Raw genomic sequence first — 15,038 nt, 5'->3', positions numbered from 1 at the left:
CTCAGGGCTTCACACATACTAGGTAAGTGCTGTGCCATTGAGCTATATTCCCTGCCCTGAAATGTTCTGCTTTAGTATTTTTATCTTGGGGTTGGAGAAATGGCTCAGTGGTTAAGAGCACTGTCTGTCCTTGCAGAAGACCCAAGTTGGGAATCTCAGCACCCAGATGGCAACTCAAAACCCTCTGGAACCCCACTTCCAGGATTCAATGCCTTCTTCTGGCCTCTGCAGACACCAGGTACCCATGGTGGTACACTTACATACACATGTAGGCAAAACATAAACATGTAGGAATACATATAAATTTTTTTAATCTAAAAATAAAATAATTTTTAATTTTTATTACTTTTTTGTTGTTGTTTGGGTTTTTTTTTTTTTGTTTTTTGTCTTTTGTTTTTTTTGAGACAGGGTCTTGCTATGTAGCCCAAGCTGGTCTTTTACTCATAACCTTCTTGCCTTTCCTTCAAAGTGCTGGGACCACAGACATGAACAGCCACATCTGGCCCTCCATTGTCACAATTTATTGAACAAAAGAGATAGACTTTAAATTGTATTTTGATTGTGAAGAAAAGTTTGGAGTTAGGCTTTTTGTCAATTTCCTCAATATCAGCTTTAATTTATATGATTATAAATTACATTGGAATCTTGATGTTTTATTTTTCTACTTTATTTTTTTCAAGACAGGGTTTCTCTGTGTAGCCCTGACTGTCCTGGAACTTATTCTGTAGACCAGGCTGACCTCAAACTCTAGTGATCTGCCTGCTTCTTTCCCCCCAACCCCAGTGCTGAGATTAAATGCACATGCCACCATCACCACCAGGCAGAATGCACTGCTTTTTAAAGATATGAAAAAATTTTTATTTACGTGTGTGTGTGTGTGTGCGCGCGCGCGTGCGCGCATGCCCATGGATTCCAGAAGAACACATCAGATCCTCTAGAGCTGGAGTATAAGCAGTTGTGAATGCCTAACATAGGTGCTGGGAGTTGAACTAGGGTCCTCTGGAAGAACAGAGAGTGCTTCTAATTGCTGAGCCGTCTCTCCAGCCCAAGAATATTGATATTTTAGAATATATTATGTTTATATAACAAAGACTGATTTCCTATTTTACTTTAAATGTAATCCTCTAATTCTTTGCTTAAAATAAATCCCCTGGTAGATGAGAAACAGTTGTTATTCTTTTCTGTTATGAACTCATAACATGCGAAGGTTTTCTAGAGTAAAATAGACCCAAGAGAGGGAAGCCAGAGAGCTGACTAAACTCCCTCCCCCCATTTCAGGGGAAGTTGCCCGTGAGTTGTTTCAGAATTTTTTGTCATGTTAGATTATAGACCTGTTGGTCTGTTGTGGGAAGGATCAACACTTAGGATAAAGTGACTCAGCTCTTGTCTGGACATGTGCTCTTGATGAGAATGTAGGCCTTCCAGCCTCGCTTTCTTTCTGTGTCTGGAGGATGGATGATCATACGAAGGATGGTTTTGAGGAGTTTGTGATTATACATGCCCAGGGTGACAGAGTGGATTGACATGAAGATCCCATCTGTCTCATTGCAGAGTTTTGGAAGTGCCAGCACAGTAACCCTGCCCGAAACCCTGTTGTTCGTTTCCACCCTGGATGGAAGTTTGCATGCTGTCAGCAAGAGGACAGGCTCCATCAAGTGGACTTTAAAAGAAGGTAATTCGGACTGTCCTTGAGTGCCGTAGAAACTGGCTTAGCTGCTGCCAAGTAAACATAGTCCAAGAGAAAGTGGTTATATGTTGTTTAATAAACTAAGACAGGAGAATGAGCTAAAAAGAGGAAAAAGTCAAATCACTTCTACTCAGAGGGTGACTTTACAGCCTGAACTGTTATGACTCTCCACTGAACACAGCAAATGAAGAAACTATCTTATCTTTTATGCTTCATTGCTTCTGTCCAGACTCTAAAAAGCTCTAGGCTTTTCTATGATTAGCTCTGGCTGCTTTCTGAAGACCTGCATTAAATTTGTTAAGTTCTAATGATCAGAGTCTTATAATCATAATTATAAGAATATATCTTCTCAACCCTTTCAATTACTCACTTGTTTTTTTATAGAGCCTGAAATTACCATGGCCTGTAAGATTTGACATTCACCCAACTTAACCACATTACTAAGTCGTTGAAATGAGGCTGGTTTCTCATTTAACCCTCCCTCATATTGCTATCATTCCCTTCTGGTGGTAGTCAGTAGTCAGTGGTGGGGAGCTCTACCACTGGGGAATTCATCCTACTTAATTTCCAAAGCAATCTTCCCAGACAAAGCCATGCCCAGCTCAGATTCGGGAATTTTAGTGTCCTCTCTGTTATTCTGTCCATTAGGAAGTTTCACTTGGTCTTAATTCAGGTCTTACTGGTGTGTTTTCTTTCATTCCTTCTCCATGGCTTATTATTGTCATGAGCACAGTATTATTTCCCTTGGTTAAGCAGTCTTCCAGATAGAAAAATGTTGTCACACATTGGAAGGTCACACGTCATTTGTCAGTACTGTGGTAAACCTGCTTCGAATCCATAGCTAAGGGCAGCTTGAGTACTAGGGTCATCCTGCCCCACCTCTTTGGGTCCTGCATGGAGCAGCAAGAACTTTAAGGCACCAAACTTTAAGAACCAACACTATGGGAAGTGAGTGGCCAAGAGATGATTCTTAGTGTCGTCTTGTAGTCTAGGCTCTGAGAGCTCATGTGTACGGTCCTGCCTTCAGATTAAGCCTTTTAGTGTTTTAAAATGAAAGCAGAATTTTTTAAATTTCAAAAATGAGAATCAAGAAGTCACAAAGGACTGGGGGAAATGCTTTGGCCATTGAACGTTGAGGCCTGCCCTTCCATTTTAGTGTTTCAAGGCAAGACAGACATTAGCCACTCTCTTCTTCCCCTGCTCACTGCACACAAGTGTAGCTAGAGTTTTCCTGCCTGGCCCACAGTCAGGACAAATCTCTCTCACCTCCCAGTCCCACAGCCACTCAGACCCAACCAAGTAAACACAGAGACTTATACTGCTTACAAACTGTATGGCCGTGGCAGGCTTCTTGCTAACTGTTCTTATATCTTAAATTAATCCATTTCCGTAAATCTATACCTTGCCACGTGGCTCGTGGCTTATTGACATCTTCACATGCTGCTTGTCCTGGTGGCGGCTGGCAGTGACTCCTTCTGCCTTCCTGTTCTTTCTTTTCTCCTCTCTGTTAGTCCCGCCTATACTTCCTGCCTAGCCACTGGCCAATCAGTGTTTTATTTATTGACCAATCAGAGCAACACATTTGCCATACAGAACATCCCACAGCACACAAATCTTTATTTTCCAAGTAGTCTTGGCTGTGTCCAGTACAACTGGGGCTTGTCTTGTCTGTTACTCAAATATATCAGTCAGTCTGTTCTTTCTTGTTGCTGAGAGATAAAAGAATTTTTTTTCTCCATTTTTTTTCATCCCACTTAATATGTATTAAAAGAATCTCCCCAGTTCAATTCCCAGCACCCACATGACAGCTCACAACTGTCTACAACTCCAGTTCCAGGGGATCTTGTGGTGATATTGTGTTCCCCAAAATATTGTGCACCCTAATAAACTTATTTGGGGTCAGAGAACAGAACAGCCATTAGATATAGAGGCCAGAAAATGGTGGCACACACGCCTTTAATCCTATCACTTGGGAGGCAGAGATCCATTTGGATCTCTGTGAGTTTAAGGCCACATTGGGAACAGCCAAGCATGGTGACTCATGCCTTTAATCCCAGGAAGTGAGCCTTTAATCCCAGGAAGTGATGGCAGCACAGTAACCGTGCTGACCATCTAGACCAGGAACTAGATAGAGCTGGTTAAGCTTTTAGGCTTTTGAGCAAGAGTTCAGCTGAGATTCATTCTGGATGAGGACTGAGAGGCTTCCAGTCTAAGGAAACAGGATCAGCTGAAGAATTGGCAAGGTGAGGTGGCTGTGGCTTGTTCTGCTTCTCTGATCTTCCAGCATTCACCCCAATAGCTGGCTCCAGGTTTATTTTTATTAATAAGACCTTTTAAGATTCATGCTACATCATGTGACAACCCTCACACAGATATGTATGCAGGCAAAACACCAATGCATATGAAATAAAAATAAATTTAAAAAAGAGAGAGAGAGAATCTTAACCTGGGAAAGATACTGTATGGGACATAAAGAAAAAGGGAGACCTTGTCCTCAAGGCTCTATAGTTTGATAACAGCAAAGACGAGCTTCAGTGTATAGCAAGGTTCTGTGAGTGCTCAAGGAGGTTCTGACAGTGTGCTGTGAACCTGCACCCATCTGGGCACAGGGTGGGCTGGTCATGTGATGGTTTCAGGACTAGGCCATGGCTTGGGATGGGGGGAGAACTGGGATGGAGGCCTGACAAAGAAAAGGGAGGGTTGTAGGATTTGGGGGAAGGGCTGGTACATTCAGCAGGAGTCTGGGGATATACTGGAGGTAGAGAGTTCCAGAGCCACAGGGTATGTTGAGCCTGATTGATTGAACAGGAAATTGGGAGCTATTAGCATGTTTGAACGAGTGAGTGACTCATCAGATGCTCCGCTTTCAGATTAATCCAGCAGTAGCCTGTGTGGGAGGACTAGAGACAGAGCAGCAACCTGAAAACAGAGTAGGGGAAAGCCATGGATAGATGGAGTCAGTAGAACCCAGCTTAGATGAGACGCTCAGAGAGGAATTGGTTTTGTTTTTAATTAGTGTGTGTGTGTGTGTGTGTGTGTGTGTGTGTGTGTTTTGTTTTTGTTTTTGAGACATGGCTTCTTTGTGTAGCCCTGGCTGTCCTAGAACTCCCTCTATAGACCAGGCTAGCCTTGAACTGACAGAGACCCACCTGCCTCTCCTCTTATTAAGGTATATGCCACCACTGCCCAGCAGAGAGAAATTGTTAAATGGCACTTAAGAATGGGTTAGTGTGCCTGGCAGTTGTGGTATATGCCAGGACAGCCAGGGCCCTGTTACACAGAGAAACCCTGTTTCAGAAAACCAAAAAAAAAAAAAAAAAAAAAAAAGAGGGAATGAGTTAGTGATACTTATTTAAGATCTAATCATTTAAAGTAATGTCTACCATGTTGTATTAAGAATGAACTGTGGCTGGGCAACGGTGGTGCACGCCTTTAATCCCAGCACTCGGGAGGCAGAGCCAGGTGGATCTCTGTGATTTTTGGGGCCAGCCTGGTCTACAGAGATCCAGGACAGGCACCAAAACTACACAAAGAAACCCTGTCTGGAAAACAAACAAACAAACAACAATAAAAAAAGAGTGAACTGTGAACTGTGGAGGGGTTGTTTTGTTTTTGTTATTGTTACTGTTTTTGTTTGAGACAGGGCCTCCTGTAGCCTGGAATGGCCTCAAACTCCATGTGTAGCTAGGGATGACCTTGAACTCTTGATTTCCTGCCTCGACCTTTTAAGTGACAGGATTTTAGATGAATAACACCAAGCCCAGCTTAATTTAAAATTAAATTAAGCCCTGGATAGCAGTAGCTTCAATTTATATTTCTATTCAAAGATAGTAGTAACACATTGATATTATGAGTTGGCAATATAATTTTAATCTTATGGTTATAACTAAGCATTTAAAATTGGCATGTCTGAACTATTAATATAGAGCTATATCATGAAGTAGTTAGACACTGTTATAGACCCTGATATACCTGATATACCTGGTAGTAGTGACACAGCCAGGAAAGGAGTTCATGGTGGAAAGAGCTGTGGAGACCACCAGCAGGGAAGCGGATCAGCGCTGGGCTGGGGTAGGGCTGAAGGACTGCAGTTTTCAGCAGGCCCCTCAGAGAACATGTCATTTGAGCAAGACCTCAGGGAGACAGGAGCTTCTTGTAGAAGGTATGATGGAGTGTTACTGAGTTTGAGATTATCTCCCACAGGCTCATGTCCACAGCTGGTGGTGCTCTTTTGGGAGGCTGTGGAAACTTTAAAGAATGAGGCCTGGCTGCTGGAAGTAAACCACTGGGGATGAGCCCTAAGGGTTCTAGCTGGGTCTTACTTTCTCATTGGTCAACATGATTTTACCAGCAGCCTCCCATTTCCACTCACACAAACTAAGCTTCTTCTTCTGTCATGGCCTTCTACCATGGTGAACTGTATTCTTTAAACAGTGAGCTAAGGGGCTGGAGACATGGCTCAGTGGTTAAGGTACTCTTACAGAGGATCTGAGTTTGATCTCCAGCACCAACATGGCAACTCACAATCATCTGTAGTTCTAGTTCCAAGTTATCCAGCATCCTCTTCTGGCTTCCACAAGCACCAGGCATACATGTGGTGCATAAAATAAAATGAAACCAAACCAAACCAACCCCATGAGCCAAAATAAATCTCTTTCCCCCTTAAGTTACTTCTGCCTGGTATTTTGTCATAGCAATGAGAAAAGTAACTGAAATGCAGGGTAAGGGCAGGAGTTCCCTTGCCTGAAGAGCATTGGGATAGAGGGGTGTGGCAGGAGTGGAGCAGGTGGAAGTAAACTGAGCTTAGAGAGATGTAGCACAAATCTTAAAAGGTCTTATAATAAAAAACCCAGAGCCAGATATTGGGGTGAAAGCTGAAAGATCAGAGAAGCAGAGCAGCCAGCCACTAGTTCTTACCTCTACGAAATCTTCAGCCTAAAGAGAGTGAGTTCCTATTTCTTCACGCCTTATATACCTTTCTCTGCCCTGCCATATTACTTCCTGGGATTAAAAGAGTGTGTGCTTCCCAAGAAAAGGCGTGAAATCTCAAATGCTGGGATTAAAGGTGTGTGCCACCACTGCCTGACCTCTATGTCTAATCTAGTGACTGGCTCTGTCTTCTGATCCTCAGGCAAGTTTATTAGGGTACACAATATATCAACACAGAGAGAGATGGGGGCCAAACATGATATAAGGGACCCTGTTCTGCCTTTATATGATTTATTATAAGGGTATACTTTTGCTTTTCTGACACAAAATTTATAGATAGTGACTTACATACATGTTTTACGAAGAAATCTATTGCTCAACTGGTAATCTAAAACTGAATAATAGGAAAAGAATTTTTTAAAATTGAGATAGGATCCTGCTATGTAGCCTAGGTTGGTCTGTAGAGCTCAGGTTGGCCTCAGATTTGTGGTTCTTCTCACTTAGACTCCTTAGTACTGACATTCTAGACACATATTATCATACTTTGCTCAGGAAAATAATTTTTAATCATATATCAGAATTTACCTTGTAAATACTTGGGCCATGCATCTGTGAGGGACACTCCACCTGTGAGGAAACACTGGGTCTGTTTATGGAGATGAAGATATCAACAGAGCCATGGAGACACTTTCCAAGATGATGGACACTTCATGGTAATGTTCCATGTAAAAAAAAGCAGTCTTAACTTGATTCATACAGCAGATATAGTCTGAGAAAATTCAGTATATTATGTCATACAAAATATGTTTGTGTGCCAGACGGTGGTGGCACATGTCTTTCATTCCAGCACTTGGTAAGCCAGAGGCATCTCTGTGAGTTTGAGGCCAGCCTGGTCTGCAAATTGAGTTACAGGACAGCCAGAGCTGTTATACAGAGAAACCCTGTCTCAAAAAAATCAAAAAAAAAAAAAAAGAAAAGAAAAGTTTTTGTGTCTATGTGTAAAGCAGATTGTTGGCTTGAATAGCTACTAAAGGTTTTTGTCCCATGTGAGTGACTGGCAAATCAGAGCAATGTGTCTGGTTGTTCAGGACTACCTAATGGCTGGATGTGGTGGCACATGTTTTTAACCACAGAATTTGGGAGACAGAGGCAGGTGAATCTCTATGAGGCCAGCCTGGTCTACAAAATGAATTTCAGGACAGCCAAAGCTATAGAGAGACCCTGCCTCCAAGAAAGAAAAAAGAAAGAAAGAAAGAATACCTAAAATCCCTGGCCCCCAACCTCTGTGACCATCAGAAAATGTGCTCACAGATTTCTGAGTACTCCCTAGAGAACTGTATCCCCTCCCCCAATAAAGAGTGCCAGTGTTGGGCCTGGTGGCCAGTGGAAGGACGTTGAAAGAAATGGAAGAATCCAAGTATAAGAATGACTTGCCTGGGTATTACAGACTGAATGTGTCCCTGCCAATTCCACTGGTTTGATCCTGTGGTGGTTTGAATAGGTATGGCCCCCATAGACTCATGTGTTTGAATGTTTGGTCCATAGGGAGTGGCACTAATATGAGGTGTGGCCTTGTTGGAGTAAGTAAGTCACTGTGAAGGCGGGCCTTGAAGGCTCATAAGCTCAAGCTACGCCCAGTCTGGCACACAATCTTCTGCTGCTGCCTGCAGATCAAGATGTGGAACTCTCAGCTCCTTCTCCAGCACCATATCTGCCTGCATGCCACCATATTCTTCTATAATGATAGTGGACTAAACCTCTGAACTGTAAGCCAGCCCCAATTAAATGTTTTCCTTCATAAGAGTTGCCTTGGTCATGGTGTTTCTTCACAGCAATAGAAACAGTCTTAAGCTCCAGTGTAATGATATGTGACAGTAGGGACTTTGTGAATAGCATAAGGATGAGACTCCACAATTGGATTAGTGTCCTTATGAGAAGAGAAGGAGAGACCTGTATATGTCTTTCTCTGTCATTTGAAAACGCAGTGAGAGAATGTGTCTAGCCATGAAGAGATTTCCCCCACAAGAGCCAAGCCATGCTGGACCCTAATCTCAGAATTCTAGCCTCCAGAACTAGGAAAAAATAAATGTCAATTGCTTAAGTCCCGCAGTCTGTGATGTTTTTTTTTGTTTGTTTGTTTTTTTGAGACAGGGTTTCTCTGTGTAGTTTTGCGCCTTTCCTGGATCTTGCTCTGTAGACCAGGCTGGCCTCGAACTCACAGAGATCCGCCTGCCTCTGCCTCCTGAGTGCTGGGATTAAAGGCTTGCGCCACCACCACCCGGCTTGTGATGTTTTGACAGTAGAGCCGACTAGGGTACCTGGCCTCCAGTTTGAGGATCAGAACATATCGTGTTGAATGAGACTGAACTGATGGGGCTAGGAAGAAGTTGAGATGGTAGGCAGCATCGTACTTCACATTTCCACACAAGGGAGGATTCCAGCTGGCCTGACAGTGGAGCAGGTGGGAGAAACCTGTGAATGCAAGCACAGGCCTTCAGCCCATCACCCTGGTGTTCTTCAGGATGCATATCCGGGACTCCATTTCATGGTTTCCTAACTGTTTACTTTTTTCAGGAGCCAAAAACCTACAAATTTCCCCCCATTTCCACACTGGTTTTTGGCAGGTACAGTTGTTCTTCAACCAAACACATGTTGCTGTTCCCAGAAATAGAGGTGCCTTGTGCCAAAGTGGAGAATTATACCTAGTAGAAAAAGATGAGGCGGATGTGTTTGGGGCACTAAGGTGAATTGTGACATTTTGCTTAGGTGTAGTCTTCCAAGCCTGATTTTGTGCTGTGGCAATCCCTGTCTGCCTTTGAAATCTCCCCAGTGATCGGGTTTGTGTATGTTCCATTTCTGCAGCTTCAGACCAGATGCCAACTGCGTGCAGCTCTGCTCTACGTTAGCTTTACAAAGCTTGTGTTGGTCTGGCAAAGCTGAACAGACTATTATTCCAAGGACTGGCTTAGGGCTCCTTGTTCTCTCCATAAAACACTCACTGCTTTTTGACACTCAGATCTTCATCAAATTACCAGTTCTTCTTTAGTAGCCCAACTGTATTTCCTTCCATCTCTTTTCCAGTAATGGAGGATACAAAGGACTGGGTCCAATTTAGAATCATTCTTACTAATCATGCATTTTTACTAAGCATGCAACATGGCTGCTCTCCCAGCCAGACTCCCCTGGTGTCCTATGAGCGGTTAATATTGGAGATTCTCAGGAGGGGTTAGAACAAAATTACTTAATTGAAATTTGAAGACAGCCTATACAGCCACATGAATTTCCTTTTCTAAGTGGGTGTGTCTTGCCTCAGTCCTTCCTATGCTGATAGTCATGGCTGCTGAGTCTATAAACTAGAGCGATGCTCTTCTACTATCCCCTTAGTGTTCGGCTGGCCACAGGTCCTGTTGTGCAGTACAGGAAGTACCTTCCAAATCTGACTGTTACTCCTCTCAGTCCCCAGTTCTAGGTCATACCCAGGCTTGGGACAGCCATCTGCTAGATTTATGTGGCAGTCTGCTAACCATCATCCTCACTCCCCACTGTCCCTTGCATTTATTAATTGTCCTCTCATTTGCCTGTTTCACTGCCATCTGACTTACCCCACCCCACTCCACACACAAACTCCAGTTAGACTAAAACTGCCCCTGAAAGACAGTCATGCTGTCTCCAGTGCTGCCACCTATGGCTGTGTGTGTGTGTGTGGGGGGGGGGGTCATCCGTGCATAGAGAGAAGCAAAGAAAGGAGCATGAGCATCCTTGATGGGCTTTCAGCTATGGACACCCTACCACAGCTAGTCTGAGAAGCACTGGCTCCTGTGCTCAGGTCTGTGCTCATAGAAAGCCTAGGAGACCCATCAGTCTGCTCCACCCATGTCTCTAGCCTCACTTCCGGGCACAGAGCTCCTTACCAGGCCTCAGAAACCTTGGTCTTAGGGGCTAGAGAGATGGCTTCATGATTACGAGAACTGGTTGCTCTTCCAGAAAACCCAGCTTCAATCCCTACCACCCACATAGTGGCCCCCACCCACCTGTAACTCCAGTTCCAGGGGGTCTGATGCCCTCTTCTGGCTGCTGAGGACACCAGGTGCACAGTGGCACAGACATACATGCAGCCAAACACCCAGACCCATTCAAAACAAAGAAGTCTTGGCTTACAGTGTTAGACAGAGAGCCCATGGCCAGGTCACCTCCTTAGTCCTCTGGCAGAGTTGGCCCCTTCTTCACCTGGGTTCTGAGGTCCTTCATTGGACAACCCATGAAGGTACTTCCAGCTTGTGCTGGGCTTTTGTCTTCCTGCCAGATTTCTCCTTCCTTGACAGGGCCTCTGGACCTTCGTGTCAACTTGGTTCCCAGAACCCTTCTGACCAAGTGTCTTTTGAGAGTCCTTGGAAGCTTGTGGGACTTACTTTGCCTCCTTGGATGCATCTACCTCCTGTCACTTGTACCACTTTGGTGGCAGGCAGTTTTCTGGTTTCTTACCTTGAATTTCACACAACTTTTTGTGGTTTTTGTAGTACCTGTTAGGTTGAGTGTGTGTTCTTAGGAACAGTCAGAGATCTACTTGCAAAAGAACAACAGAAACATGAGATGGGAAATCGTGGAATGTGATGGTGACATTTTCTCAGTAGTTCCATTTCTTTCTTTTTTTTTTTTTTTTTTTTTGGTTTTTCGAGACAGGGTTTCTCTGTGTAGCTTTGGTGCCTGTCCTGATCTCGCTCTGTAGACCAGGCTGGCCTTGAACTCACTAAGATCCACCTGCCTCTGCCTCCTGAGTGCTGGGGTTAAAGGCGTGCGCCACCACTGCCCGGCAGTAGTTCATTTCTTAAGGAATTCCTAGGCTTTGGATATGATACACATCATCTTCCTTTCCACCTCACTGCTCAAGCATGAGAAAGGTGTTTATTTCTTTTCCATGTCTGTGGAGGACTGAAATTAAGTCTGACAAAAAGGGATTTCAACTAAGCTTTTCATTTTGAAAATGCATTGGGTTTGCTATCTTTTCGGTGGTACTAGGGATTGATTCTAGGCCCTCGTGCATATTTGTCAAGTTCTCTACCACTAAGCTGTATCTCCAGCTCTCTTTTTACTTTTTATTTTGAGATAGTACCTGGCTAATTGTCCAGGCTGGCCTTGATCTTATTCTGTAGTCCCTGCAAGGCCTTGAACTTTTGATTTTGCTACCCTAGACTCCTGCCTGAGTAATTAGAATTACAGGTATGTGCCATCAGGCCTGCCCCCCCCCACCCCTTTCTCAAGATGTCTTCCTCGGTCATTTCTCCACCTTATGAACCCGGATCTTACTAATTAGGCAGCACTTTGCTAACTGGCCCGCAAGCTCCTGGAGTCCATCTGTTTCTGTCAACAGCCCCCTCTTTTACCCTAGTGCTGAGATTATAGGTGATTAATGCTTTTTCATGGGTATCCATGAGATCCAACTCAGGTCCTCATTCTTACATAACAAGTACTTTATCCACGGAGTCATTTTCCAGCCCTGTATTTTATTTTTTTTTAAGTGTGCATGGTATGTTTGGGAGGTGGGGGAAGTACATGTGTAGGTGTGTATGGATGTGTGGAGGCCAGAGATTGATATTGGATGTCTTCCTTAATGTGTCTTCACCACTATTTACTGAGACAGGATCTCGATGAACCTGGTACTTGCAAGTTTAGCTGATCTAGGTCCCAGTTGTCCTGTGACTTCCCTGTCTGTTTCACAAGCACTGAGATTCTACACCAGGGGTTTTATATGGGTGCTGGTGGTCTAAACCATGGTCCTCACACTTGCATGGTAAGTGCCTTGTCCTGTCGGTCATCTCCCTAGTCCTGGAGTTTACTTTTTAATATGAAGGATTTGGGGAGAAGGGGGACATACTGGAGACAAAATCCTGGGCCTTGTGCTTGTTAGGCAAGTATCAGCCACTGCACTAAATCCCTAACCCCATGTGAAATTTTTAAAAACATTTTCCAACACAAAGATACTTCGCAGTATGACCCATGTACTCACCCTTCAGCTTCAACAAGTGCCGACTCACCAAGTGCCAACTTATTCATTTTGTACCCGACTCACTTCCCTCCCTGGTGGGACACACTTCCAATTGCAGTCTCATATTGGACATTCCTCTTGCCAGCAAGTCCCTAGCCATAAGAATAGAGATCTGGCCATAATGCATATTCTTAGCCATTTGGTTGGTATGTATCGAAACATAGTTACAATTGTGGAAGCATATGGGTAAGATACTTCTTTTTGGCTGTCACTGTAACTTGTTGTTAGTTGCCTTTGGGTGTCCGTGGTCTGATGTCACCTCCCACCCTCATTGCATCTGTTAAGTTGTGGCATCCCGAAAGGCCCTTGGGTATGTGGTCTTCTCAGTCCCTTCATGATTTTGATGGTGACACCTAGCCTGAATGACTTCTGCTGAGGTGAAGCTGAATAAGAATACAGAATATGGCTGCTACAGGCTTGGGCCATTTTCCTGATTGCTTGGATATTTCCACATGATTATCCCTGTCCAACATAACTCTATGATATGCACGAGTTTCCCATGAAGACAACTTGTCCTATCCTTTCCCAGCTGTGGTAAGAGTTAGAACACAAGGACCTTTTGATTGGACATTTATTTTAAAATTCTTTCCCCATGAAAGCTAGACTTCATAGGGCATTTAAGACTTTCAATTTTACAATGTAAACTGACAACTTTAAGGAGCATGAGGCTTAGATTAACCATACACCTTTCCTCTGGGGAGAAATATTGCCCTAACTAGGTTGCTTGAATGCATAACATTTGGTTTGGAGTTGAGAAGCATGGATGTCTTTGTTTCGTCCAATATTTTATATCAGAAAACAGTATTAGAACATTAAGTTCCTTCCTGAGGAAATGGCTGTTGTTTATTGCATTCAGAGCACACCCTTCTTGTTTCATTGCTGTCTTCTCTGCTAGGATTAAAATCTCCGTGTCACCTTTCACTCATTTCTTTCTTGTACTGTATTCAATCAGGACTCTGTTTGCTGGTCTTGTCTATCTCACAGTAGCCTGGCCTGTCTTAATTGAGCTCTTGCATCCTTCCCCTACTTTTGTGAGTCCTTCTCCTTTCTCCTTCGTTTGTCCTCTGATGCCTGCCTACCTACACATCTCACTTCCATAGGACTGCATCACACTTCTCTTCATCTCAGAAGCGTCCGTTTTGGTCCTGGTGCTCAGATACCCCGTTTTGAAGTTTTCTGTACTTTGTCTATGGTGGCTCTGCTAGCAGTCCAGCTTGTATTATATCTCAGCAGGAACACACCACCCTGACCAGGCCTGGGGTGGGTAGTGGTTTCTTACTCATGTTTTCCTGGCACCTCCATGCTCCAGGCCTGCTTCCTCTATGAAAGTCTGGGGTGTGTGTGTGTGTGCACGTGCGTGCGTGCTTGTGTGTGTGTGTGTGTGTGTGTGTGTGTGTGTGTGTGTGTGTGTAATATTTCAGCCTACACCTAGGAGATCCTATGGCATGTGGTACATGCTCTAGAAGTTTTTGTATGTACCATGACGTAGATATCCACTTCACAAGCCAGTATCTGACCGTCCTTTATCCCATAAAGCACTTAGCAGAACTAAGCTGGTAGTAGATGCCCAGTATTTGTTTTTGAGATACATGTGATAAATCTCAACAGATAATTACTAGTAGTTGGATTTCTGTCCTTCTGAGAGAGAAAAAAAGAAAGAAGGACAAAGAAAGGAGTAAGAGAGGGAAAAGAAAGTGTGTGCGTGATAGGCAAAGCATTTGGAACTTGATCTCTGGTCACTATTCTTAAATGCCTTTTGAAAGGACCAGTCAAGAACATTTCAGATCACTTGGAGAGATGCCCCTGGAAGGGTGTCTGACCAAATGCCATAGCATCTAGGTTGTCCTGGAGAAGTCTCTACTCAAAAGAGGAAGCTAGTTTCAGTGGTTAAATGTGGAGCTTGGTAGAGGTTGAAAGGTGTATGTAGGAGGGTGGTACAACCTGTGCTTTACTTGTGTGTATCTAGATAACCTAGAGAAGTGGAGTGTTCCAAAAATACTGGTGCTCATCTGGGGTAGGGAAGAGAATGCTCTCTCAAAGCTCTTTGAGCAGTAGTTAAGTGAGCAATGTGTTCTCAAAGGGTCTGTAATCAAAGGGTTCTTACTTCTTCCTACGTGGACAAAGTCTGCCTAGAGCCACCTCCAGGGAAAGCTGTCACCCCCAGTTACAATCTGAAACAGTTTATTACATTGGTTGACTTCATCAAAGCCTTTTTCTATTAGCGGACTTTTGTGTTGTGCTCCCCTCCCCTGTCCTGTCCTACAGCATACCAGTCTGACCAGCCAGAGCTGGGGAAGTCTGGGGTGGGGGCAGGGTGAGGGTTTCTGGTATGCAGTTGCCCTGGGGAACTGGAGGACCAGACCTCCAGAGGTGTCTTAC

The 15,038-nt window shown here is 44.0% G+C and overlaps 1 protein-coding gene across 1 annotated transcript in view; it reads left to right on the top strand.

Annotated features, from left to right (window-relative positions):
• Window positions 1–15,038, top strand: part of Ern1 (endoplasmic reticulum to nucleus signaling 1) — a 105,203-nt gene that overhangs the window by 32,989 nt on the left and 57,176 nt on the right. The window contains exon 2 of the mRNA XM_059271984.1: window positions 1,552–1,672. Within this exon, the coding sequence (XP_059127967.1) occupies window positions 1,552–1,672 (121 nt within the window). The remainder of the gene's footprint in view (window positions 1–1,551; window positions 1,673–15,038) is intronic.

This window comes from Peromyscus eremicus, chromosome 8a (assembly GCF_949786415.1).
Source record: "Peromyscus eremicus chromosome 8a, PerEre_H2_v1, whole genome shotgun sequence".
NCBI lineage: Eukaryota > Metazoa > Chordata > Mammalia > Rodentia > Cricetidae > Peromyscus > Peromyscus eremicus.
This window is presented reverse-complemented; position numbering and strand designations above follow the sequence as displayed.